This window comes from Malaclemys terrapin, chromosome 10 (assembly GCF_027887155.1).
Source record: "Malaclemys terrapin pileata isolate rMalTer1 chromosome 10, rMalTer1.hap1, whole genome shotgun sequence".
In the NCBI taxonomy this organism is placed as follows: Eukaryota; Metazoa; Chordata; order Testudines; family Emydidae; genus Malaclemys; species Malaclemys terrapin.
In genome coordinates this window covers 42,632,259-42,659,515 of record NC_071514.1, presented here as the reverse complement: position 1 = coordinate 42,659,515, position 27,257 = coordinate 42,632,259, and the positions used below count along the sequence as shown (strand labels likewise).

At 42.8% G+C, this 27,257-nt stretch overlaps 1 protein-coding gene across 6 annotated transcripts in view; it reads left to right on the top strand.

Annotated features, from left to right (window-relative positions):
* MYO9A (myosin IXA) overlaps positions 1–27,257 on the top strand; it is a 496,830-nt gene that overhangs the window by 455,687 nt on the left and 13,886 nt on the right. For all 6 annotated transcript variants that reach the window (XM_054041538.1, XM_054041539.1, XM_054041540.1 and 3 more), the window contains 13 exons: positions 2,503–2,615; positions 3,633–3,790; positions 5,309–5,532; positions 6,264–6,380; positions 7,294–7,482; positions 8,667–8,714; positions 10,227–10,338; positions 13,230–13,291; positions 18,291–18,483; positions 20,005–20,133; positions 21,324–21,429; positions 22,533–22,664; positions 24,247–24,370. In XM_054041538.1, coding sequence (XP_053897513.1) covers positions 2,503–2,615; positions 3,633–3,790; positions 5,309–5,532; positions 6,264–6,380; positions 7,294–7,482; positions 8,667–8,714; positions 10,227–10,338; positions 13,230–13,291; positions 18,291–18,483; positions 20,005–20,133; positions 21,324–21,429; positions 22,533–22,664; positions 24,247–24,370 — 1,707 coding nt within the window. The remainder of the gene's footprint in view (positions 1–2,502; positions 2,616–3,632; positions 3,791–5,308; positions 5,533–6,263; positions 6,381–7,293; positions 7,483–8,666; positions 8,715–10,226; positions 10,339–13,229; positions 13,292–18,290; positions 18,484–20,004; positions 20,134–21,323; positions 21,430–22,532; positions 22,665–24,246; positions 24,371–27,257) is intronic.

Here is a 27,257-nt window from a genome sequence, read left to right as displayed (position 1 = left end):
ATAAGGATAAGTGATCACAAAATAGGGTTGAATCCACTTAGTCAAACTGCAATCATTGAGACAAATATTTTAACAGGCTTATTTTTAAACGGAGAGGTTTGTACAAACTGTACCTACTTTCATGAGCATCTGAGGTATCAGTTACTGAAATAGGTATTTCATTGTATCCATATATCTACGTGAACAGCTACTGTCATTTCAATATGATAGATTTTTTTTCTAGCTTCTTGAGGGTGTTTAAAATATATCTTTAATGCAACATAAATAGACTAATCAAAATACTGGAAAGAGATTGGGATCTTATTCTGAGCCTCAGTGACCTTTGCTGGAGAAAATCCACAAGCTTCAATTATTATGCAGCTTCTTATTTCAGTGTTGGTAGTGCTCTGCATATGCTGCCATCTGCTGGCTGAAAGGGATAAAACACTTTAAATGTCTGGAAAACAATATACGTAAAAGAAATAAAATAGACACTTAGTAACAGTTTTTTCATTACATGGTGAATGTTGTTCTCCTAGAATCCATATTTTATGTAATTTTGGTTAAAACCTTTTTTAAATATAGATTACTCATGGGTACAATGGAAAAAATGGTTATATTGAAAGAAATGCATTAAACATAAGAGAGCATGTTCAACTGATCATAGTGTTTTCATTTAAAAAAAACAGTTGTATAGACCAGAAAAAGATCACACTCCTTGAAATGCATTAGAATGCCTCATAACCCTCATCTTGCTGGAAAAGGTGACACTCCTGTAAAGGTTCTGTGAGCATGAACCATCAATGTCTTTTTGATTGTAACATACAATCTGGTTTTACAAAGTCTGACTTTCAGCTCCCGTGGTGTTTGTGCCAAATGTGATGTTTTCAGTAAGATGGAGTCAGGTTCAGAAACCCCAATTTTAGCTGAAAATAGTTGCATAATGACCTGACATTTTTAACGTCAAGAAATGTTTCTCACCCTGTGATCTTTCAGGCTGCTCTGCTGAGAGAAATGGCTGCAGTTTTCAGTAGTCGCATTGATGGAGTCACCAAATCTCATCAGTATTTGCAGAAGCTGGATGATTAAACAGACCCTCTTCAGCTAATCCTCTTGTTTAATATGGCCAAATCTCTTCTCCTTGCTGCTTCAGGAATATCATGCATGTATAGCTTTGCATGCCAAATGAAAAAGGATCTACTCAAAGTCACAACTTTCACCAGGCTTTTTTCTTTTAGAAGAGAAGAAACAAACAAAAAATACTATCCACTAATCAAACCATTTCCTCCTATAGGCGGGGCAGGGAAAAAAGATTTATTATTTATTTCTAATTTTTAATTATTTGTTCTTGGACACTACAGTGATGGGTCTATGAAAGTACATAGATTAGAATTAAATTACCAACCTCAACTGGCTGCCTCAAGACATGATATTGGACAACTTTTTAGAACCATAACCATTGCTCTTTCAAACCAAATTTGACATAACATTGTGAAAAAAGCCTCTCTATTATAACATGCTAGGGAGATTAAGAAAATGCCATCTTTGTAATATTGAGAAATAATCAAAATAAGGCAATACTTAAAATCAAATAGACTTAACCCAAAAAAGCATATATTTTCAAAGCTTTGCATACAATATTGTTCATGGAACTCTTATTGAATTTAATGAGCTGTGCGATTTAAATCCATTCACACTTCAAAATGTACCCACAGCATTATAAGCTGTTGAAAAAACTATGAATCGTGCTGTTAGTGATTGAACATAGCATATGTAATTTCTTTATATTACCTCCTCCTAAATGGCGTGTCTTCATTTTAGCAGGTCAGTGCACTAGCACTTTGGACAAATCAATATTTTTTTTAGTCTTCTTCAGAGTGGAATACACACCAAAACTTGAATACTGAGGAGGATGTATTAATATCTTATAGGGTACCCTGATATGTTGGCGCTATTGACAATTTCATTGTTAGCTGGGAGTATCTGTTGGAAATTCTGTTGTAGACATCCCTCTTCTAAAATGAAGAGTTGGATTGATCAGTCAATTGAGTGTTCCAACTGGCTGAACATTCTTGGTTGCTTTGTAATGTTGACAACATGTGGGTCTGTGTGAAGCAGTTTAAAATATCCATTGCTAAATCTAATTTAAGGGATGCTCCTTTGGGAAGGAGTTGTTTTGTTAATTCTGTGTGAAAATATGTAGTTAAATACGTGCTGAAGCCAGTATATATGTTTTGCTGTACTTGAAATGTTCTGCTCTTCTGGGAGGCCTTAAGGTTTCTTGTTGCCTGTAAGTGGATCATCAATAGGTTGGACCAGGGCTATCCATTTAGGTTTCACCCAATTGTTAATTTTTTTACAACCAAACAGAAATCAGGACATGTTTTAATGATAGTATATAACATTTTCAATTTTTTGTGTGTAGCCGATGAAATCTCAGATTGTTCTAGGAGGTCTGTGTCACCTGCAATGCTAGCCAGTCTCTTGATTTTTAAAGTATTTTTATCCTTGTAATTGTTGCAGACATTGCAGCGTTTCACATCAGGTGAAGGCCAAGCAAAGCTTCATAAAACAATGTCTCAGGGTGAAATTGGGAAGCTGGCAACTGTTCAGAAGAATCTGCCTACCGATGGAAGGTATGAAATATATACCTGATGGGGGAAGAGCTGAAATGATGGGAGAGAATGAGTCCAACCCATGTCATGTTTGATTCCCTTCAGACATTAGGGCAACTGGCTCAGTCACTGGGTTTTCATTCTGTCTTTTCAAGAATTCCTTTGAAGGTTAAACCTAAGGATTGAGATTTTTGTTAGATTAAAAAGTTTTATTTCATATTACAAAAGAATGGGATAATACAACCAAGAACCCTTATGTAGCAAGATATATGGGCCTTAATTTTCAAAAATGGGTACCAAATTTTCTGTGCAAAACCATCCAGTTGTCAATGTAACTTGTTCATGCCACTTAAGTGTGTGTTTGTTTTTGAAAATCTGGCCCTTAAAACTAATTACAAGAATCAGAACAAATCACAGGCCTGGGTAGAAATAGAACACTGTGTGAGAATCACTGTTGTGTCAATCAAGGAGACAGGGAAGAATGCGCAATGAAATTGAATAAACATTACAGTGTAAGACCCACATCTCGCTAAAGAAGTACAGTTTAATCACTCTGTACAGAATTCTTTCCAAACTCCCTTTAACACTGAATGAAAATACATATTTAATGTAAATTCAGTATCCAATATTAAGTTAAGCAATGTAGACTTATCTAAGGATAAATTATCATTGAGAAACCGTGACAGATAGAATTCTGAAGTGTATTTCAGTGCTAACTGTAGTGTTGAAATCCAAGACATGCAGTTCCAGAGTCAGTTACAGACTGGATTACAGAGTCATTCTGAGTGGGCCATATGTTAACTTTATCCTTTTCCCCATTGGAGAAAGCCCAAACTAGACACCTGCTAGGATGAATACCTAGTGCTTTTCTTTTTTCCCTAGATTTCCCAACAGTGAAATAGATCCATGTTCCAAAATGCACTTGTACAGGTATTGTTGGTGTTAGAAGGGAGGAAGGTGCATGGGAATCAGTTAGATTTGGAAAAAAATGGAAATCATCTGAATTAAAGCAACTTCTTTTTTCTCGCCTATTTACAGGCCTCAGAGAGCCAAGATGAGATTCTGGGTGAAAGGGAAACAGGGAGACAAGAAAACATCCAGAGAGAAGCTTACGACCCAGTCTGAGCTGCTTGAGCTGTATACAGAGCAAGAGGAACCAAACATAGAGATGACTCCTGGCCTCCAGCTTGCTGAAGGTAAATGTGGGGGGAGAGGTATGTGGCAGTTTTGCCAAGCTATTTTCAGGTATTTTGAGGGGTCTGCAAAGTTGTACTCGATGTAGCCTCTTGGAGATACAGACCATAACCAAACTGAGCAGTAAGAGTTAAATAACGATGTAGTGATATGAAGTTCATTTAATTGGTGTAAAATACATCTAGAGGCTCTTATAATTAAGCAGAGATTTTACAGCTTCCATGTTGACGTTTGTAGCATGGTTGGACAAGCTCTCCTTTATCAAGAAAAACTTCAAAATGTATAATTAAATTCTTGATAGTGAATGAATGAGGCTATATATTAGAGTGATGGAATGAGAGTGGATGCTAGTTTTCACTGCAGAATTAGAGAATTTTCCTGAGTAGGTCAGGTGAGCGCATAGGGTGCAGGGTTGAAGACAAGAAACACATTGATTACTTAAAAAAAAAAATTAGGCTAAATAGTCAAAACAATGTCATAATCCCAAACAAGAAACTTTGGTTTATAAATACGTGTATCGATAATTTAAGGGAAGAAAACTATAAATGTGGTATTGTTGTTTTAAAATAAATTCAAGCATCTGAAAGGAAATAAATTCAGCTCTACCTAGCTTTGGACCTGTGGCTTTAGAAAGGTCACACACATCAAATTTTATGTCTGGCTCACCACTAAGCCTTCCATTCTCACTGAGCCTAAAAGCTGCATTACTGCTCTGAGTACTTTCTCTCTCATTTTCTTATTTAATGTGCTGGGATCCCTGCAGAAAATGCTTCTGAAAAATATTTTCTCTTCTCTTAAGAATCTCCCACCTCCTTCTGGACTCTGTGGGAGGCAGCAGAATTAGGATACAGAGATGGCTATTTGTTCTCCCTTGTGTAGGGCTGCTGTCTTCTCCATAAGTTGCAGGAAATGCCTGTCTAATAATATTTGGCACGTTCCATTTTGAAAGTGTTGTACAACCACTAAATAACTAACATTCTCATTGCACCACTTTGAGGTAGGCAGTGTTCTTCTCCTTGGACAGAGGAAGAAACAGGCAGAGGGGCTAAGTTGATTCCACTCTGATAAGTGATGTACAAATACGACACTTTCCTACTCTACTCCCTGTGAATATTCAGAGTAATATCTGCTAACTTTAATGACTTTTCTTTTCTTCCTTGTTACCCTATCATGACCATCAGTACAGCTTGGAGAGGGTGAGCTGGTTCTCTTCTGGTTTGCACTTCATCAGCAGAATTGTTCTCTAAGTTCCCCCATCACAGAATTGGAGGCGGTGGTGAAAGAGAGACTCCAGCTTGATTTTCAGGTCCTGGGTGGAACTTGCAGTACTGGCATCTGGGAAAATCATTGTTATTATTTGTGCACTGAGCACATTTGAGTAGAAGTTTCTGAGATTAAATATTGCAGCATTTTAAGCTTTAATAATGAAAAGTGATAAGAAATTAACAACACGATGGTGCTTCTGGGCACTCAAAAAACAATCATAATCTGCATTTCTCTTTCCTAACTTTTAATTGTAGAGTTGGGTCCACATCACCTGACACCCCCAAGGAGTCCAGAGCTGTCAGGCATCTACAGAAGGGAATTTAAAGAGAACAAGGAGCCATCTCCCAAAGTGAAGCGTAAGCGCAGCGTGAAGATCAGCAGCTTAGCACTGGAGCCTGTCCAGTGGCAGAATGACTCTCTGCAGATCATAACCAGTGCTGGTGACTTGAAAAGCATGGATGAGTTTCTCCTGAAAAAGGTACACTCGGCCATTTTCACTTCAGCATAACTACAATAGAGAACAAAAGATAGATAAAATGCTGCTGTCTTGTACATTATATAATCAGGGCCACCTCTTAAAAGAGCAGCAGTGGCAACATTTATACCACAACTGAGATGACAGTTTTAGATCAAAAGCTGCAATCTTGACTATAGCCATTCTAAATAATTTTCCAGAGTTACCCATGTTATTGTAAAAGCAGCAAAGAGTCCCGTGGCACCTTATAGACTAACAGACGTATTGGAGCATGAGCTTTTGTGGGTGAATACCCACGTCTGTTAGTCTATAAGGTGCCACAGGACTCTTTGCTGCTTTTACAGATCCAGATTAACACGGCTATCCCTCTGATCCATGTTATTGTGTTATTCACAGTCAATATGGTGGGCAGAGTTTACTGAATCAATACATTTTTTTAATACTGGGAGAGAGAGAAAACACTCCTCTTTGGTCTCCAAAGAAAAACAATTGATCAGCCAATTGGCTATTTTAGTTCCGCACCATCAGAACAAAATGAAAGGTCTTCAGGAAGTCATTGGACTGATTGGCTAACTGGCTGGCAAGGAAATAATGTCTAAATGCAAAAATCAAAGTGTATTCTCATAACTTATCAATATCGAACAAAGTAATCTGCTTATAAGAAGGCAGTTTCTCCTTAATAAGTGGTGCTGGTGCATAAAATAGAATATTGTAATTCCTTCTATGGTTCCCAGATGAATGATCTGGATAATGAAGACAGTAAGAAGGACACGCTTGTGGATGTGGTGTTTAAGAAAGCATTAAAAGAATTCCGGCAAAACATCTTCAGCTTTTACTCATCAGCTTTGGCGGTAAGTAAAGGTGCTGTCATGTCAAGTACTAGTTTAGAAGAGTAGCACATAGAAAACTTTACACCAAGGAAGAATGAAGGAAAGGTGCCCTAGTTTCCCACAACAAAACCAAACTACATCATCTTAAATGCACCTTAACATAGTGGAGGAAACTCAAAGGAGGGCAGAAAGTTTATGGATTTAAAAAGTTCATTCAGTGAAATACATATGCTCCTCTCGCCGTAAGCTGTGTTCTGTGTCTGGGTGCCTTGATAGTGAGATGCTTGTACAATCTGCTCAAATGCTGTTGGTTCTGTAAAATTGTAAATCTGGTGTAATGACTCCCTGATATAAACCCTACCTTCAGCAGCATGTAACCCCTATCACAGTAGTGCAGGTAGTATTCTAACCTACAGTGGGTCTTGTACTGCTCCAAACCTCAATCATATGCTGCTGAGAAGCAAAAGCTACATTGTAGGTTAGAATGTGTGCAATTAAATGGGAGGTAGTAAACTGTTACAGCTACCAAAGTGCTGGAAACATTTATGTTAAAATTCCAGTGATAGAACTTCTACAAACTTGGAAGTCTTTGCCCTTTGAGTGTCTGTATAGATCTGCATTGTACATTACAAGATAAGGCTTGTTACTTCCCAAAACTAACAAAAATTCTCTAGCACTTTCATGCGATTCAGCACTTCATGTAGCTGGCAGCCTCCTCAGTTGATCTCTTTTGCTGTTCAATCCACCAGCAAGCCACTGTACTGTACAGTGTGTTCTATAAAATAACAATGGACAAACTAGTTTTTTCATCACACTCTTGTGCTTACCCACATTAAAGGCCTAAGAGTGCCAGTCAGGGCTGGAACAACTCTCTGAAGATATGGAAATCTGTCCTATTAAAGTCCTTTTTCTGATCCTTTTGTTTCTTTATAAGATGGATGATGGGAAGAGCATCCGGTATAAAGACCTGTATGCCCTGTTCGAGCAGATTCTGGAGAAAACCATGAGGCAGGAGCAGAGGGATTGGAGTGAATCACCCGTCAAAGTTTGGGTCAACACCTTTAAAGTATTCCTTGATGAGTATATGACAGAATACAAACCTCTGGATTACACTGCTGCAAAGGTATGCAGGGAACCAGTCTGCCTCCTTCTCTTTGCTTATTGAAATGGTGCTGTTCCGCTTCACACACCGTATCTCTGGGATGATGCTGTAGATTGTCAAAGTGGGCAGCCACATTGCTGCGAAGCCTTGGGGATGAGGCAGGCTGTAGGCCTCCAGTAAAAATAAGTGTAATGCTTTGCACCTCCGGTTGTTCAGCTGGCAACCTCTGAAAAATGGGACAATTATTCTGCTCATCTGGAAGTGGGGGGGTAGTAGAGGGTCATGTGCACTTTCTGGTGGATTTGAGATTATTTTCATCATCTAAGGGTGAGAAAAGGCAGAGGAACATAGTATAGAGTTTACCAGACCTCACCAAGAGCCTTCCAGTGCCTCCGACTTCTTGGGAGCAATCATGCCTTAAAAATAAAGGTGTTCCTTCATTCTGCCTTTCTGCCCCTCCACCAGTGACCAACTGCCCAACTCCCTCTCAGCTTCGGCTGCCACTGAAGAGCCTCTGCAGGGGATGGTATGGGGAGGTGAGGGTCTCCAGGTTGCAGATCAGTGCGGCAACCAGCTGATGGTCACAGAGCAACCAGAATCTACCACAGTGCACACCCTGTTCTCACATCCACGCTGCCATTCACACACACAGGTTCCTCGCTCCCTGCTCTTTCCACCCTGCAATTAAAACCACTAGTGGCTCTTAGGCCAGGCTGGTGGGGGTCACCAGTTGTTGTTCTGGAAAGAAGAACCAACCCCTCTCCTCTGGCTCCCATGCTGCAGCTCATCTACAGTCCTCAGGACAAGTTTCTTGTGGGCCACAGTCCTTGGACAGGATGTGAGCTCTGTAGGGCAGTTTTTCAAAGCCCAGAGCTCTCAGCTGAAGCAGGGCAGTTATGCAGTTAGGGTTGAATTTTCAAAATCACCCAACTGACTTTTGAAAATGGGATTTTTGCTCCTAAGTCACTGATATGCTTTTGAAATATTTCCCATAATGCCTGTGTCTGCAAGTCACAGTGTGCATTGGCAGAACTGTGTGAGTGGCCGAGGACGTGGAATGTCCAGGCTTGCTGTAGGTCTGGATTGAAGTGAACCAGCAGAGCTGTGGAGGGAAGATAAATTTGAGAGAATTCAGCAGACTTTAACTTGAACTATTACTCTCTGATTTAATTATTATCTTTAAATCTCTTTTAAATTCACCTTAGGTGCCAAAAACAGAGAGAAAAAAGAGAAGAAAAAAAGAAGCAGATGTGGTAAGTTGAAATCTCCGTGCTTTAGTGTTAAACAATTAAAGTCTGTGTGGTCAGAAAGGAATCATGCTGATAGCAATCTCTGTGCCTACATTTGAGCATTGTAACTTACTAAGAACAAATCTCACTGGAAGAGAGATTTAACAATGTGCTAGGAAAGCTAATGAGATGAACTAGTTTTGCTTTTATCTGTCTCTCTCTTTTTTTGGCTTTGCTTTTATTGCTAATTCCAATTTCATTGGCTGGTAGAAGGAACAATATAATTAATAATTAATGCTGCGATTTAGTCATGGAAGTCCATAACTTCCAAAGACCTCCGTGACTTCAGCCAGCACCGGCTGGGAGCTGCAGGGTCCCCTGCTGCCTGCGGAGCCTGGAAGCTGCTCCAGGATGTCAGGTGGACCCCCCGCAGCTCCCCGCCACCACAGGCAGCAGGGGGGACCCCCACAGTTCGCAGCTGCCAGCGGTGGGGGACCCTGGAGCTCCGAGCCTTCAGAGGTGGTGGGGGCCCCTGGAGCTCCCAGCCCGCACGCAGCTGACCAGGCTCCCCATTTTGTCAAGGATATTTTTAGTAAAAGTCAGGGACAAATCATTGGTGTCTGTGAATTTTTCATTATTGCCCATGACCTGTCCATGATTTTTACTAAAAATATGCGTGACAAAATCTTAGCCTTATAACAAATAATGGAATGTATCAGTTTGTAATATGCAGCAGAGGCTAGTATTTGCCTAGATGTCCATAGTGTAAAATTCAGAAAGTTGCATTCCATTCTTCTAACATCAGGTCAAAGGAATATGATGTTTTTTTGCATTTAGAAATGGAGTCATCTGCTTTAAAGATGCTCTGCCATCTGCTGGAGAAGGAACAGAACTGCAGTTTAGTAAATAAAAGACCCCAATTTACAGAAGTGGGTAAATATATGAGATATCTGTATCCCAGCTGCAGATGTTCAGATTGGCAGTCAGTTGTTTAGGAACTTGAATGCTGATTTCAGAGTCCAAATACAGTTTTCTGATCTCCATTCAGGTTGCTAATGTTTGAAGATTGGACTCATCAAAGTAAAAAGAGCAAGGAACAAGCTGATATTTCCATATTGGTGCTCTGGTGACACACTTAAATCATTAGAGTTTCATTCTCACAACTTGACATGTCACCAGAACTCAAGGGAAATATTTCCTTGTGCATTCTATCTCTGCAGTTCGATATACACCAATTTGTGTATTGGTTTGATTTTATGCAGGCACAGACCTAGGCTGCTAGTTGTGAAAGATCTACAAGTAAATTGCTTCAGAAAAGAAAATGCAAATAATACACCGACTCAGACAAAAACACACGTCTCTCTTGGGAGATTCTGTGGTGAAGAAGGTCTGTCCTGTGTTCATTCCTGACAAAGAAGCTGTGGCTGTCCAAAGGTTCCAAGTACTGACAGTTAATTCACCCGTTCTGCAGCAGGCTGTGCATCCAGCTCCCTGTCACTTGAGCCACTGAATTTTCAATCTTGTGTTTTGTCCTAGGTGGAAGAGCATAATGGTCACATCTTTAAGGCAACCCAGTACAGCATCCCCACATACTGCGAGTACTGCTCCTCCTTGATCTGGATAATGGACAGGGCTTCTGTTTGTAAATGTAAGCATGGACCGTTCAGCTCATCTTGTGTTCGTTTCCTGGTGATACCTATTGTGCTCCTAAGAATCCCCTGTATATTTCCCTCTTCCTTCCCATGACATCCTGAAGCCATGAAAACAGAGGACCCATCTAGGATGCTCCCAAAATCAGCCAGTAAGGTCACTGTACAGCACAGTGCAGAAGGGAGACACCAGCTGTGGGAATTGTGGGGCGGCATCTCACACAAAACTGCAAATCCACTGCTGGCTCTTGAAGCTAGTCATGTAGCGATTAATTCAGTCTTTATAAAGACAATGATAGGAGTAAGAAAAATATTATCAGGGAAAAATACTGAGCTACAATGACATAGTCTCGGCACGTGGGATACGTGGTCCTTTTCAGTCTGTAGAATTTCTGATGCCCTGATGTGCCTGACACCAATTAATACAGTTTAGAGTATTGAAATTGGAGTTAATTGGACCTTTGTGGGCATGAGAAAAAGTTCAGAGAACGGGGGTTTTGTCCATTATTTTAATTTTTCCGATGGCTCTGAAAATCGAGAGTGGCTTTTTGATGGGAGAGGAAGGGCTGAATTACCGTTTTCGTGGTATTTTAGTACAAAATTGGATACAGGGAGAACTGAAATCAGATGATATTTCCAACCCAGTCAAGCAGATCAAAATCTAATAGTTCAGAGAACCATCTAAACTTGTGGAATATCTTCTGAACCAATCCTCCAAACCTGGGAATTGTGCCAAAAAATGTTAACTGTCGTACCTTTTAAAAATAAAGGCTTTGATTTTTATTTATTAGGGCTGTGAATGCAGATAAGGTATTTCTGGGCCCAAGTGGTATATTGAGTGCAGAAGTGGCCATTTGTGAATGCATAGTATGTGTATTACTGGCATCTAGCTGTAAAAATCGGGTCCAAAATATCGAGCAGAAGGCTGTAAAATGTACACAACACCAACTCTTTGCACAAACGTTAGCTAATTAACTTGTCTTGTGGCTTTACTAACTGACATTTTGAGTCCACCCAGTCCAGTAAGGATTCGATCACTGCTTGTCCTGTATCTTTGGGAGCCTTTGTCAGGGCCGGCTCCAGAGTTTTGGCCGCCCCAAGCAGCCAAACCAAAAAAAAAAAAAAAAGCAGGAGTGAGGGACCGTCCGCCGAATTGCCGCCGAACAGCTGGACGTGCCGCCCCTCTCTGCAGTGGCCACCCCAAGCAGCTGCTTGGTAAGCTGGAGCCGGCCCTGGCCTTTGTGCTGTGCAGCAATGGCTCAATTCCCTGACACAAGTAGCCTGCCCACAAACATAAGGTCTCACCTTGGCTCTCACAGCCTAATTCCACTTTGCAGGGTGACACCAACAAACATACCTTCAGTCCAAAATATGTCCTTCCCAAATTCTTAATTACCAGATACTTGGACTATTCCCCTCTGGTTCATCACTCCCAAAGGTGTGAAATCAGCCCCCCAGTTAACAGCTCTGTTTGGTGTACACACTCCACACAGTTTGCACATCAGAGACTTGCTTGGAATAAAAATAAACAAAAAGTATATGAAATAGAAAACCCCCAGATTCAAAGATGAAATAGTAATGGGAAAGCAAACATATACAAGTTACATGGAAAATAAATGGAAAGACGCAACCTTGGGCTGCACATTTTCATATCAGATAAAATCCCTTTTCAAATAAGAGGTACCTATTGCTTTAAAACAGTTTCCCAGCTTATAGGAAGGATCCAGTGTTTGTGGACAACCTCCTGCCTTGAGACAACTGTCCCCCAAGTTCTGGATGATCTTCAATTCAAACCCCTTCCATTTGAAAAGGACTTGCCGTTTGTTTGTTTTTTAGTCACTATAGATATTCAAATTAGGGAAAACTCCCTCCTTTCTGTAGAATGGGGTTTTCCTTTCAGTTTCAAGTTGTTCCCATTTGCTTTGATGGTTCCCCATTGTTTTTTCCTGGGCTGGACAATGTCTAGGTCAGGGGGTGGGCAAACCTTTTGGCCCGAAGGCCACATCTGAGTGGGGAAATTGCATGCAGGGCCATGAATGTAAGGCTGGGGCAGAGGGTTGGGGTGCGGGAGAGAGTGTGGGTGTAGGAGGGGGTATGGTGTGCAGGAAGGGGCTCAAGGCAGGGGGTTGTGGTGCAGAAGGGATGCGGGGTGCGGCAGGGGTTTGAGGTGCAGGAGGGGTGCGGCAGGGGGTTGGGGTGCGGGCTCCAGCCTGATGCCCCTTACCTGGAGCAGCTCCAGGGTGGCAGCGGCACACACCGGGGCTAGGGCAGGCTGCTCTTGCCTGTTGGTACCTCCCCTGAAGCTACCATTGACCGCGGTTCCCCGTTCCCGGCCAATGGGAGCTGTGGTGGGCGGTGCCTGCAGGCAAGGGCAGCGCACAGAGCCCTCTGTCCCACTCCCTCAGGGGCCGCAGGGATGTGGTGCCGGCCGCTTCCGGGAGCAGCGCAGGGCCCGCAGCGCCACGGGGGTGGCAATCCCACAGGCCGGATGCAGCCCTTGGGGCGTATTTTGCCCACCCCTGGCCTAGGTGCTTGAAGCCAGTCTCATGGGTCTGGGGAAGTAGCTCCTCTCTGCCTGATTGCTTCACTGCCCTGTTGTGAGGTGATACTGAAGTATAGTTACAATTTTGTATATACACCCTCCTTCATAACCATAACCTGTACACATAGCTCAGAATGACTATTCAGTGCATTACAAGCTTTCATAAAAGATCTTACGTGATGCACTCTTACAGTAGAATAACAGAATGCAATCACTTGGTTTAACTGATTCTTTTTGCTGGGTTAAACCTTCTTTTGTCCCATTGGGGTGTCTGGAGTCTGATTATCACACGAACATGCCAGGAGATACTGTAAAGTGCTAAGTATAATTTTTTTCTCATTGTTACAGTATGTAAGTATGCTTGTCACAAGAAGTGCTGTCTTAAAACCACAACCAAGTGCTCCAAAAAGGTAAGACTTGGTCAATCCATTCATTCATTTAAATACCTTTTCTCTTCTGTGAGCATAGCTTTAATTAGTGATTTTAAGGAGGTGTTTACAGGTACAATAGTGGAATTATACTAGCTGGAAACTGGGTTGCATTCCTGTGCATGTGTGCCAACTGCAGAGGTGAGCTCACTCGTCAAGGAGGGTGCAGAGCTGAATGCTTTTTTGTACCGCCTGCCACTCCACTCATCTGCTCCAAGGCCTTAAATATTCTCGCCAGCAGGAGGAGCCTGCCTCATTTTACAGCATATATGGGATTTCAGAGTAGAGAAATGAGTAGATGTAATTTACAGCACATGTCACGGTGTATATAGTATCAGGTACTTAGTCAAGGCCAAGGGGATCTAGTATCACTTGTATTTCCTGACCTGTGGCGGTGGTTTTTCTTTTCCATTTTACATCTTGTTACATTTTTATAGCAATTAACTTGTGTTATCCTAGATACTCCAGCAGCCAGTGAAGTCCCCATAGTACCCACTTAATAAAACCTTGCATGTTCTCTTAGCTGTTATTTACCAGGCAGTCAGGATGTATAGACAACAGGGAATAAATTCAGCAGGTTATTAGAGATGCCAATGAACCATTAAACTATTATCTTTTCATTTTCTCCTGTGTTTATTGCACTCAGTAAGTAGCTGGTATGGCTCTTGGTAATGTATAAGGAGTATAGCATGTGCAAAGCTTAATCAGCTTCCAAGGTGTAAGTCCCAGAGGGCAACATAGTTCAACTTTTCCCTGTGTGTAACTAGAGATCCTCTTTGTTAAAGCTTGGAAGAACATTTGAATGTATTTACTTTAACATCATTTTTCAGCCATCCCCCACTCCCTACCCTGACAGTGCATGTACTGAATCTCTGCAGTGTATTTGAGGGAGCTGGATCCATGATGATAAACAAATAGCAGCCTGTGATACTCTGACAGGGATAAATGCATCTCTCTGGTGTTTCCAAGAGAATGGAGTTGCTTTACATGGTTAAGCATTTTGTATCCTTACAATCTCAGCCTGAACCTGTGTGTTTTATGCTAATATGAAGGAGAATTGATATCTTTGCTACATGCCACCTCCCTCCCCTTCTGCCCAGGAAAACGAAAAGTTGATTCTAATGCTGTTGTCAAGTATCAGGGGGTAGCCGTGTTAGTCTGTATCTACAGAAACAACAAAGAGTCTGGTGGCACCTTAAAGACTAACAGATTTATTTGGGCATAAGCTTTCGTGAGTAAAAACCTCACTTCTTCGGATGCATAGAGTGAAAGCTACAGATGCAGGCATTATATACAGACACATGGAGAGCAGGGAGTTACTTCACAAGTGGAGAACCAGTGTTGACAAGGCCAATTCAATCAGGGTGGATGTAGTCCACTCCCAATAATAGATGAGGAGGTGTCAATTCCAGGAGAGGAAAAGCTGCTTCTGTAGTGAGCCAGCCACTCCCAATCCCTATTCAAGCCCAGATTAATGGTGTTGAATTTGCAAATGAATTTTAGTTCTGCTGTTTCTCTTTGAAGTCTGTTTCTGAAGTTTTTTTGTTCAATGACAGTGACTTTTAAATCTGTGATAGAATGACCAGGGAGATTGAAGTGTTCACTTACTGGCTTGTGTATGTTACCATTCCTGATGTCCGATTTGTGTCCATTTATTCTTTTGCGGAGGGACTGTCCGGTTTGGCCAATGTACATGGCAGAGGGGCATTGCTGGCACATGATGGCATATATGACATTAGTGGATGTGCAGGTGAATGAGCCCCTGATGGTGTGGCTGATGTGGTTGGGTCCTCTGATGCTGTTGCCAGAGTAGATATGGGGACAGAGTAGGCAACGAGGTTTGCTACAGGGATAGGTTCCTGGGTTGGTGTTTCTGTGGTGTGGTGTGTAGTTGCTGGTGAGTATTTGCTTCAGGTTGGGGGGTTGTCTGTAAGCAAGGACTGGCCTGCCTCCCAAGGTCTGTGAGAGTGAGGGATCATTTTCCAGGATAGGTTGTAGGTCGTGGATAATGCGCTGGAGAGGTTTTAGCTGGGGGCTGTATGTGATGGCCAGTGGTGTTCTGTTATTGTCCTTGTTGGGCCTGTCCTGTAGTAGGTGATTTCTGGGTACCCGTCTTGCTCTGTCAATCTGTTTCCTCACTTCCCCAGGTGGGTATTGTAGTTTTACGAATGCTTGATAAAGATCTTGTAGGTGTTTGTCTCTGTCTGAGGGGTTGGAGCAAATTCGGTTGTATCTTAGGGCTTGGCTGTAGACAATGGATCGTATGATGTGTCTTGGATGGAAGCTGGAGGCATGTAGGTACGTATAGCGGTCAGTAGGTTTCCGGTATAGGGTGGTGTTTATGTGACCATCACTTATTTGTACTGTAGTGTCCAGGAAGTGGATCTCTTGTGTGGACTGGTCCAGGCTGAGGTTGATGGTGGGGTGGAAATTGTTGAAGTCCAGGTGGAATTCTTCAAGGGCCTCCTTTCCGTGGGTCCATATGATGAAGATGTCATCAATGTAGCGCAAGTAGAGGAGGGGCACTAGGGGACGAGAGCTGAGGAAGCGTTGTTCTAAGTCAGCCATAAAAATGTTGGCATACTGTGGGGCCATGCGGGTACCCATAGCAGTGCCACTGACTTGAAGGTATAAGTTGTCCCCAAATCTGAAGTGGTTGTGGGTGAGGACAAAGTCACAGAGCTCAGCCACCAGGCTTGCTGTGGCCTCATCAGGAATGGTAACATACACAAGCCAGTAAGTGAACACTTCAATCTCCCTGGTCATTCTATCACAGATTTAAAAGTCACTGTCATTGAACAAAAAAACTTCAGAAACAGACTTCAAAGAGAAACAGCAGAACTAAAATTCATTTGCAAATTCAACACCATTAATCTGGGCTTGAATAGGGATTGGGAGTGGCTGGCTCACTACAGAAGCAGCTTTTCCTCTCCTGGAATTGACACCTCCTCATCTATTATTGGGAGTGGACTACATCCACCCTGATTGAATTGGCCTTGTCAACACTGGTTCGCCACTTGTGAAGTAACTCCCTGCTCTCCATGTGTCTGTATATAATGCCTGCATCTGTAGCTTTCACTCTATGCATCCGAAGAAGTGAGGTTTTTACTCACGAAAGCTTATGCCCAAATAAATCTGTTAGTCTTTAAGGTGCCACCAGACTCTTTGTTGTTTCTAATGCTGTTGGTTCACCAAACCAGGCCTACTGCTTTGGCCACAATTCAGTGGCACTCAGCCAGAAATGCAGCGAGCAGGAAATGAAAGAATTCAGTCCAAGAAAACTCTGCTAAAATAAAATAACTACTTGGTGTGAATTCATTTCCTGAACTCTAGTGAAGTGACATTAATGTATTCGCCAAGTTCATCTTTAAAAATCTTGCTTGCTAATGCCCAGAAAAATTTGGAGTCTGAAAAATAAATACCAGTCCAAGGTACTGATCAGAAATGGTTAGATCATTTGCATTTGTTAATTTGTTTATGGATGGATGGATCCAGGCTGCTAAGGGTTAAATTTTCACAGTGCATCAGCTGAGAAGGTTGGTGCCATTTGGTATATTTTGAGAAGGTGCCCTTTATCCAAAAGGTAACAGCAGATTTCCTAGTTGTTTTTTAACTTTATGCAGAACCTGGTGACTTTTCATTTAGGCTTATGATGGAACTAATAGAGCATCAAGCTTATCTTAGCAGTGTATTTGCTTTGATGGACCTTGTAGTTTGCACTAATGCATTTTATGCCAATGTTGGCAGTTGAACACAGTGACAGCAAAAGTTAGAGTTTTTGTTATAGCACTTGATGTTAGCTATAGGAACAGCCCAATCCTGGCACTAAAAGATTAAGAGATGATAGTACAATAGCTTGTGAATTTTACACGAGATCAAAACCAGTTGCTGTCACCATTTCTTCCTGGTGTGTTCTTGCATGGAGGTCTATCCAGTGTGGAAACCTCCCCTGGACATTCCCCTCTTGTTGTTTTCATTTGTGCCATGGTAACAGTGAATGAGAAGAAGCAGACATGGAAGAGTGGCACTGGTCAGAGGTCTAACCAAGCCACACACCTACTTTCTCATTCATTGTTCTGGTTGGATCACTACCCATGCTGTGTTTGAACATACAGTCCATATGTTCAAAGCCTTCTAAGTGGATCTGTGCATTATTGTGTGAAAAGTTTTTCTCAGTCTTTTGACTTTATCCAACCAGAATCTCTCATTCAGGTTGAATGTGATCTAATTGTTTGCTGAATGTTGAGTCTCTAAAGTGCAGTTCTAGTCAGGAAAGTGACTCTGTAAAAATAGAGAATGTCAGCATCTTTTACTGATTCTCTTTCTCTCTTAATGGCTTCTAGGTCACACTTGCTCAAAACCATTTTTTAACTGTCAGCACTGTAAGTTCATCTAGGGATCTCAGAATCAAGCCCAAGTGTGTTCTCCTTCATGTATCATCACCAGGCAATTTCCTCAGTGAGGCATGAAGCAGACTAGAATATAGCTCACTGTTGCACAGCTGTGTTGGTTCTACAGTAAAAATGTCAGTACATGAAGCAAATAATGACTCGGAAGACCCAAGGAGAGTACCAATGGGCCATTTTACAGAGCCATTTTTCTGAGCACAGCCCCGTTGCAAGCCTTAACTATGAACATTTGCTGGTCTTTGTAGCAGTGTGCAGTGCTGCAGGCACAGCAGAGTGAACACAGGGATAGCTACAGTGACCAAGAAAGCCCATGGGAAAGATTGGATTTACAGGGCAGTGTACAGGCCTTTCCTCTCATCCCTTGTGCTCTGTTAGATTTACTAGATTAATTTGCAAATAATCCAGTTAACTTTGTTTAAAAATGTGAACTGCATCTTGAACGGCAGTCAAATTGCATTGCATACATTGAGAGGTTCAGTCCCAAGACATCCCTAAGTTTACTGCGCTGTGAGCAGCATTGCATTGAGACCTTTGAAAAGGAATTAAGAAATCAATCTCTTTCTCCACATCAGTATGATCCCGAGCTTTCGTCACGACAGTTTGGAGTTGAGCTCTCCCGACTGACCAATGAGGAGCGAGCGGTGCCACTGGTGGTGGAGAAGCTCATAAACTACATTGAAATGCATGGGTTGTACACCGAGGGCATTTACAGGAAGTCAGGCTCAACCAATAAGATAAAGGAGCTCCGACAGGGTCTTGACACAGGTAAGATGAAAAAGAGAATGTCTCAGAGGGGGAGTGAAAGGGACAGCCAAGAACCTCTGTGAAAAGAGAATTCATGTCATCTAAAGGGGGCCAAAGCAAAGGAACCCTTTTCCCTTCCCCCACCATAGACTCTGGCTTTTGGTACCATGAAAGTACAGACATTTCTCTAATACTAGCCTTCACCAAAAGTCTGCACTGTGTTAGAGCCCTCCCGTCTTGTGGAACTGTTTAATTCTTTCTTGTTTTATCCTCCTCTTGTGCACAAGTGTGCAAAAAATATCATAAAAAGAAATTGGGAGAAAAAGCTACGTTAGCCAGGCTTCGTATTTATCAACATCACCTAGACTTCCAAAGTGCTTTACAAATTCTGTCTAAAGACTTTCACCCCTGGAAAACTGGCTCCTTTCACTACAAGGGTTTTAACATGGTCATATTAAAAACCAGGTGCCAAGGTTGTGCTGTTGTGCACGGTGTGATCTGTGGTTGTTACAGTATTAATACCTGTTTTTCATATGACAGTAGTTAGTACTATGCAGTGTTGTTGTAGCTCTGCCCACTGTAGTAGGAAGAGAGCCTGAGACATAAGCCTGTGTATCAGAGGCCTGATATGAGGCCTGAAGGCTGGGCTAAAGTAGCGGTCAAAACTTTGCTGATATAAAACAAAATCAGGCTGTGAGCTAGAGGCAGGCCCTGCTCACAGAATCTGGCAAGAACAGGGCTGATATTGCATAAACACACATTCCTGAGTGCTAAGCACAAAACACACACACAAACACGTTCCAGAAGGGTGGTACCAGAACACCCCATACCAAGAATGGTACAAACACATTCCCCAAAGATAACAGGAACACACTGACCCCGCCTAAAGATACGGTCAGGATGACAATGTGATGGATAGAAATGTACAAGGTGGTGGGTGGTGACATCAGAGGATGTCAACTATCAGAGGAGCAATACGTAACTTGTTTGTATCTGTGTATAAAAATGTATCTCAGGGGCAGTGTCTTTATCTAGCCTAGGGAGGAACGGAAAGTCCCGCCGTTCACTGAGCTGGTCCATTGTTATGGGTATACATGTGTTAGTGCAGGATACTAGTACTGTGCTTCATCGACAATAACCCTGGCTGGGTGCTTTTGTACCTTAACGGATCTTGTGGTCATTGGGCGGTTCGCTTGAAGTCTGCCATGCCAGTTGTCTTTGCCGGGCTGGGGCGGCACACAGAGGGAACACACACACGCAGCTAAACATCTGACCACTCCCATGATAGTAGAGAGACGGTGAGTGAGGTAATAGCTTTTATTGGACTGACATCTATTGGCAAGAGACAAGCTTTTGAGCTACACAGAGCTCTTCCTCAGGACCTCTCTCACCCACAGAAGTTGGTCCAAGAACAGTGGTTAGGTAATAGCCAGTTCCAATACTGACATGAAAACACTGTCTTGTTTACTGGATCAAAACTGATCATTTGATTTTTCTTTGGTTTCTTTTCCACTCCCCCCACTCACTTGCCTCGGTGAACAGATATTGACAACGTGAATCTAGATGACTACAACATTCATGTCATTGCCAGTGTGTTCAAACAGTGGCTGAGAGATTTGCCCAATCCCCTCATGACCTTCGAACTCTACGAGGAATTTCTGCGAGCTATGGGTAAGGAAGGTCCATACAAATCCTATACAATCACACACAAAACCCAAGACGGGGAAGGTACAGTTAGCTGCAGGTACCAAACCCAGAACAAGCAGTCTTTTTTTACTTTAGTTTTATCATCACCATTGTCATGACAAGCAGCAAGCAAGTAGATTGTGTGCTTGTACGATTGTACAAGCACCAATTGTACAGAGTGTTTGAGTCCAAAAAGTCATTTTGATGATCTGTCATCTTTTATGACGTTACTGGCAACACAGTGCTGGAGCCTCTCCCACCTGCCTCCCTCTTAGAGCCTTTTCCAACTGCCAGGGTCTTTCCGTGCAGGGAAAGACTCCATCGGGGGTGATGACACTGCTAAAAATAGCAGTGTAGCCGGGAGGAACGACTTTGGCATTTAGAGAGCCGTGTAGGCGGTGCTTAATTTGTGCCAAGACTTGCCAGGGCTGAGCGGCACATCTGCTCCAGCAGCTCTCTGCTGCTGAAGCATTTCCTTGCAGCCTCCCCCTGCCAGAGCCTTTCACTGACATGTAGGTACGCACTGCAGCATGGACACAGCCTACTTTTCACTATGCCATGTAGCCACAGACAGCACTGTGACACAAACTAATCCCTTACACTGTTATAGTAGTCAAAGCCTTTGCCGTTCATAGCCCTGGTACCTCTGGGCTTGCCGTGTGAAAGTTTAAAAAAAAAAAAAAAAAAAAAAGCTTGAGCCCCGGCACCTCTTTCGTTAAAAATTAAGCAGTGGGTGTAGGGTATATCCCCACAGCCTTCATGCACGTCTTTACTCACCTAAGCAGTGCCTCGCCATCTACATTGCTATTTCTGCCCGTGCTAGGGTGGTGTGTAGCATATGATTTTGATGGTGAGCAGAGCAGAGTGTGCAGCATAGACGTGCCCCAGGAGATATCATTATTATTCACCTCCCAACTCTTTTGGAATCTCTTTAAAAGAAATCAGTGTCTTATGCTCATGTTTTTTGCATAGGATACTGCTATCTGAGGGACCTGCAAAGGGGGCCTGCTTGTATAGGCAGGGAGAGGAGGGAGTTGTCATCCCTGTCTCTGTGCACTGGCCTCCTGCACAGCTCCCCTGTACTGGGCCATTCACACTACCTTCACAAGTAAATATGGCAGAAGACACTATGGGGAAGTTGCCGTAATATGTGTAACTGTTTGTGCTCTCTCCAGGCCTGCAGGAGAGGAAGGAGACCATCCGAGGTGTGTACTCTGTCATTGATCAGCTCTCTCGCACCCACCTCAGTACCCTGGAACGCCTCATCTTTCACCTTGTGAGGTAATGGCAGACCACCGTATGGGATCGTCATACTGCAGCCACTCTTTCTCTTCTCCTTCCTCACTAGGGGCCTGATTCTGATACACTTACTCCCCATAAGTACCACCTTACTCCATGAATAGTTCCACTGGAACAAGGTACTGTTCTACATGAGTAAAAGTACTTGAACATGGGCCTATGTGATCCAAGTACTTTTGTAGGAAAAAAGGGGAGTGAAACTTCACAAGGGAATGCTTTAAATTCTGAAATGGCTTTAACGCTCTGGACCCAAGAGCTCTTTCTCCAGACAATGCTCTCATTGATAGCTAATGGCAATAATGTTCTTCTTTTTATATATAAGTTCCCTTTCGTAATAGCAACAAATGTTGTAGACTTGCTGAGAAGGCAACCACTGTAGGTCTCAGCTGGTTACAAACACATGGTTCCATACCATAGACCTAACCAGCTGAGACGTGCAGTAAGATTGCAGTGGATCACAGTACTGCCACATGTTGCATCCTTTAGTTTGAACATTGAGGGTCTAGGGATCATGTGTGATGCTTTTACATGAGCTTAGACAATATCTAGTTCAGGCTATAGTCACTGTGTTACAATCTGTGAAGTTTCCAGCCATCTACATGCATTTAGACACATCTGTGCTCTGTTTCTAAGGCATAGCTTAATGATGGCTAAGTGAGTTGCTTGCAACTGTAATAAACTTGCACTGTATTTAGTCCTTTTTGGAAAATAGGTTAAGTAGGTCAAAACAAAAGATTTCCTAGAGAACATCATGGCATGTTGCATGGTTCACTCAGTGTCCATTGTCTTACCTTTTTGCCCTTGTCTGGTATAATATTTACATCCTTGTAGAGCTATCTGTTGGTCTAGTTCCTTACCAGATACAACAAATTAAAGCTCTTCACTTCAAAGCTATATAATATTGTGGAAAATCTTCCCCTAGCAATGACCTCCAGATCTCATGTGCATATACAGCACTCCTCTCCCTGCCCTACTCTGAATTTGTATTTTGTTCTCTTTCCGTTTCTCTACAGGGGTATTTCCTGCCAGTGTTAGGTGAATTGGAGCAACCTTTAACCCTTGCTGTTTTTTTGTTTATCGTTTAGGATTGCTCTGCAGGAAGAGACCAATCGAATGTCAGCTAATGCCCTGGCCATTGTATTTGCTCCCTGTATTCTGCGCTGTCCTGACACAACTGACCCACTGCAGAGTGTTCAGGACATCAGTAAAACAACCACGTAAGAATACAGTATTACAACTTCTAGAGTAAATCCTTTAATGAGGTAATGTCAGTACAGTCAAATGATCCCTGAGTAATGCACTTTAATGTGCTCTAGAATGACAGCTACAAACACATCACTGGTTTGCAAATAAATCGCCTTAATGAAATACTGTCTATTCCATCAGTAACTAGCAGCTACTAAAGTTAAACCTTTTAAAAACTGCAGGACTGGATAACCTGCACCCAGGAGTTTTTAAAAAATGGGACAGTGAGCTCTCTCAGCCATTGATGTTGATATTTAACAAATCCTGGAGTAATGGGAAAGTTCCAGAGGACTGTACAAAAAGCTAATGTGCGAGTATCTAAAAAGGATTAACAGGATGATCTGGGTAACTATAGGCCAGTTAGCTCAATATCAGTCCCAGGCAAAATCACGGGAAAGCTGATGTGGAATGTAACCAGTAAAGAATTGAAGGATGGCAGTGTAATTAGTGCCAGTCAACACAGTTTTTTATGGAAAATAAGTCTTATCAAACATACTTGATATCGGTTATTGATTGGATGCCAGGTTTGGTTGGCAGAGGTAACCACGTTGATATCGTAGACTTAGATTCCAGTCGGGCATTTAATTTAGTACCACAGGTCATCCTGATTAAAGAATTAACACCATACAAATTCAGTGCAGCAAATATTAAATGGATTGAAAATTGGCTAACTGATATCTCCAAAGTAATTGTAAATAGGGAATCATCATCCAATGGGTGGGAAGGGTTTGTAATGGAGCCCCTCGGGGATGTTTTTGACTTCAGCTGGAGTTTTAAGAATAAACATGTTAGATTGTGAGAAGCTCAAATAATAGGGCACTGGGGGTTAGATAAGTACCTAGGATGGATAGTTGATGCAGGAATCATTTGATGATATTCTATGCAGGAGACCAGACTACATGAACATAATGGTCCTGCCTGGCCTTCAAATCTATGATTCTCTCTCCTAGAAGCAATTCTTCTGCCTACAGATGTGAAAATTACTTTGAATCACTCTTCTAAAGGTTCCTTGTAAGAAGATGTTTCTTTGTAACTTGACTCATATACACCGCCTTGTATCATTACTGCTCTAAAAGGATTTCTTCCAGAAAACAATACTGTTGGTATTAAACAAAATATCTGCCCGAGACACCTAATCATTGTCATTGCCATGCGACTGCCTGACCTGCTTGGATGCAAACAAGCACAAGTGTGTGTGTCTACAAATAGATATTGATAGCGCAGAAATGGCCATTCTTTCAGCCTTTCATTTGAACATGCTGTGCTTTCCTAACCTGGGTGGGTATTTTCCTTTCCAGGGGAAGGACCTGTTTCCCTGATGGAGCCCTTGGGGAGCCCTCCCTTTATTCCTCTAGTTTAGCTCTCCTGCCTACCACCATTTGGGGCATTTCAACCACACCATTCGTTTCCAGCCCACGAAGCAAGAGAATTGGAGCACACGTCCCTTCCCCTCTCTGCCATTGTAGGGCTCTAGTACTTAGGCGACATGGCCAGCTCAAACACAGCCAGAGTTTTATGCTCCCATTTTACCACTTTCTTTTTTCCTTTTTGCAGCTGTGTGGAGTTGATTGTCGTAGAGCAGATGAATAAATACAGGGCTCGTCTCAAGGACATCAACAGCCTGGAGTTTGCTGAGAACAAAGCAAAAAGCAGGCTGTCTTTGATCCGCAGATCAATGGTAAGATTTGGGATGGGGTTGAGCTGGTAGTATGTTCTGTTCCTGTGTCAGGAAAAAATGGAGCAGACCTTTCCTTTGTTTTAGGAGGACTGGTCTCTCCAGCCATGTTATTGATCATAACTTCCTTTTTTACATAAAATTCAGAGGAGAATCTCATGTCCGTGCAGCTATTATGTATTTGCATAGTTTATTCAGTGTGTCTGTTGTAACTGAGAAGAATGTGCATGGTACTAAATTGAAAGTCAGAGAATAATTTGGTACTGATAAGCCAGCCCCTTTCTTTCCTCTCCTTTTCACTCAGACTAATCTCCCCTGATCTTCTCCTGCCTATTTCAATCTCCCTAGCCTCTTACAGCTCCCAAAGCCTCATATCCAGGGCCAACAGAGAGACTGAACCTCAGCCCTGCACTTGGCTCCCTGCATTTCCCGAGCCACACATTTATACCAAAGGAGACGGGAATGGTGCCTGTCAAGAGTTCTAAAGGAAAGTGCCACAGAAACGTGGTCTCTGGATTTCACAGGCTCATTTGTACATTTTTGGGATATATTTTGCAAATTTGGGCTAATTTATCCTGTGTTAATCAACTCTTTGCTGGCTCTGTTTATGACTTCCTCACTCCTACACTAAAGTCCCCTAATCCCACAGTGGCCTGCTGTATGGTACTGCCCACTGTGTTAAAACCCTTCACTTGTTTCCCCCCCGCATAACGTCAGGGGGAATCCGGAGTGAAGCTGCCTTTAACCAAGCCCTTGCTTTGACTCCCTGTATGCAAGTCACTTCATTAGTACTGCCTTCAGCAGCGAGGACTGAACTGAGCTGACTATAAAGGGTCACTTTCTTTTTCCCCCACTGCCTTTCTGGGAGTTTGGAATACCAGCTCATTTGGCTTTCACACACCCAACTGGGTAGATGAATGAGAGGCAGAGTCTGGGAATTGAATCGACCTGTGTCCCCCTTTAGTGTAAGCCGAACAAGCAACAGGCTGTTCGTGTGCTGTGTTCTGCTTATAGAATGAGAAAGAATGACTGATTCATCACAGGACAGTCAACCCAGATCTGTGCTGCTGAAAGGAAGAGCAGGCTCTCCATTTATAAAGACTCAGTATCCTCCTGTGGCATGTCCTATCAGGAATTCTGCTTTGTGAATTGCAGCCAATGCTAAATCTGCTCCAAACAGGCGCTTCAACAGTTATTTTGCAAAGCTTGTGGCTCAGCTGTGCGTTGTTGCTGATGCCGCAGGGAGCTGACTCACTCATGACATTAAAAGACTCTAGAAGTTCTTTTAAGGGGGCAATGGCATGTGCACTCTAACCTTCTGCTTTCCTTTTCATGTCCTCTCTAATCCAGAAACCTGTACTAATTGCAGTTAGATTTATGAGCATAACCCGCAATTCAATCCCGGTATGTATTAATTGCATCGCACTCCATGACAGCTGCATCCCATCATTGTGTGTAACCCTCCGCTCATTCAAGCACCATGCCACAGGCCCTTGTTTGACTCTGCCCATTCATTCCTGTGCAGGACCCACCTCAGTGACTGACTTTTCATTTCTCTCTCAGTAGGGAGCACCCTAAGGTCCCCCTGTCCTGGAGGATGCGCTAGAGCACGAGTAGGAACTGATGCCCAGTGGTTGATGAAATAGCCCTCAGCAACTGCAGTTGGTTACTGCAATTCACTGGTCCGCTTCTCCAAAGGCTGCTCTTGTACTCTGTCTGTGTGCACTCTCCTAGTCACGCCACTGCTCCTGCATGCTGCTCTTTGGAGGGGTGATTTGACCTGGCAAATCACACAAACCTTCTCCGAGAGGGTGGAGGATCAGCACTAACAAATGAAAATAGCTGGGGGAATCCTCATCACTTAGCCAACAGAGGCCTCTGTTTGCTGCAGAGTTCTCTCCTGAGTCTCTAATTAACCCTGCTTTGTCAGCTTTGTCATTCTTGTCCTTTCTATTGTGTTCCTCGTTCCATTCATTTTCTCTTTACCTCTAGTTCTGTTCTTTTCTTCCCTCCCCTCTGTTTTCATCCAAGCCCTTCTTTTTCCTTCTCTTTCCTCCCTCACACCTCTTTCTTTACTCATGTGTGTCTGTTTATACACAGTACCCCTCCGCGTTGTTCCAGCTGCTTCAGTTCTGCCATCATTTCGTACCACAGTGGATGGATGCCCCCCAGATGCCTGTCCCAGCTAATGCAGCATGGCTAAAGCAGGGTAGTGCAGCGCTAGGAGCAATCTAGGAGAACTGAGCAGGAAAAGAGGCCCCACTTTTCCTCTCGCCCCTCCCTACACCTGAAGCCAAATGCACCGTGATGTTCAGACCTTGGCACTTCCAACCTTCAGCTTTTAATTTATGGATCCAATTGATGGATCTTTTATTTTTTCCTCACTCCTGCTACAGTCTGTAGCGCATCAGAAGCAGCTACTTCCTGCCTCTTGCTTGGCAGGATGGTCACGTTGTGATGGATGAGGAGAGCAGTCTTTGCAACAGTACTTTAACGTGAAAGACAATACACCTGTTTACTCACAGCCACAGTATCTCCTTGCCCTTTTACATACTTAGCAGTGCCAAGCATTTGGGGACTGATTAGAAGATCAGAATCTGAGCTATGCTGCCATTAATTTCTTGTGTTGGTCGATGTATTCTGCAGTTCCTTCATTCATGTTCGTGTCTGTGCTGCAGCATTCTCATTAAGGGTCTGTCTGTAGGAGCCTGTAGTGCTATCCATCTTTAAAACACACACACATTAAAGAGCAGCTGTGTCCTTTGCCTTTCTCAGATGGGTCCAGCAAAGTGCTAGATTGATTCAGGTGAATAACAGAGGCATTAACCCAAGGCACACTTATGTTGACTACAAAGCTTTTAGCTTTTGACTTTTTCCATCAGTAGCATTA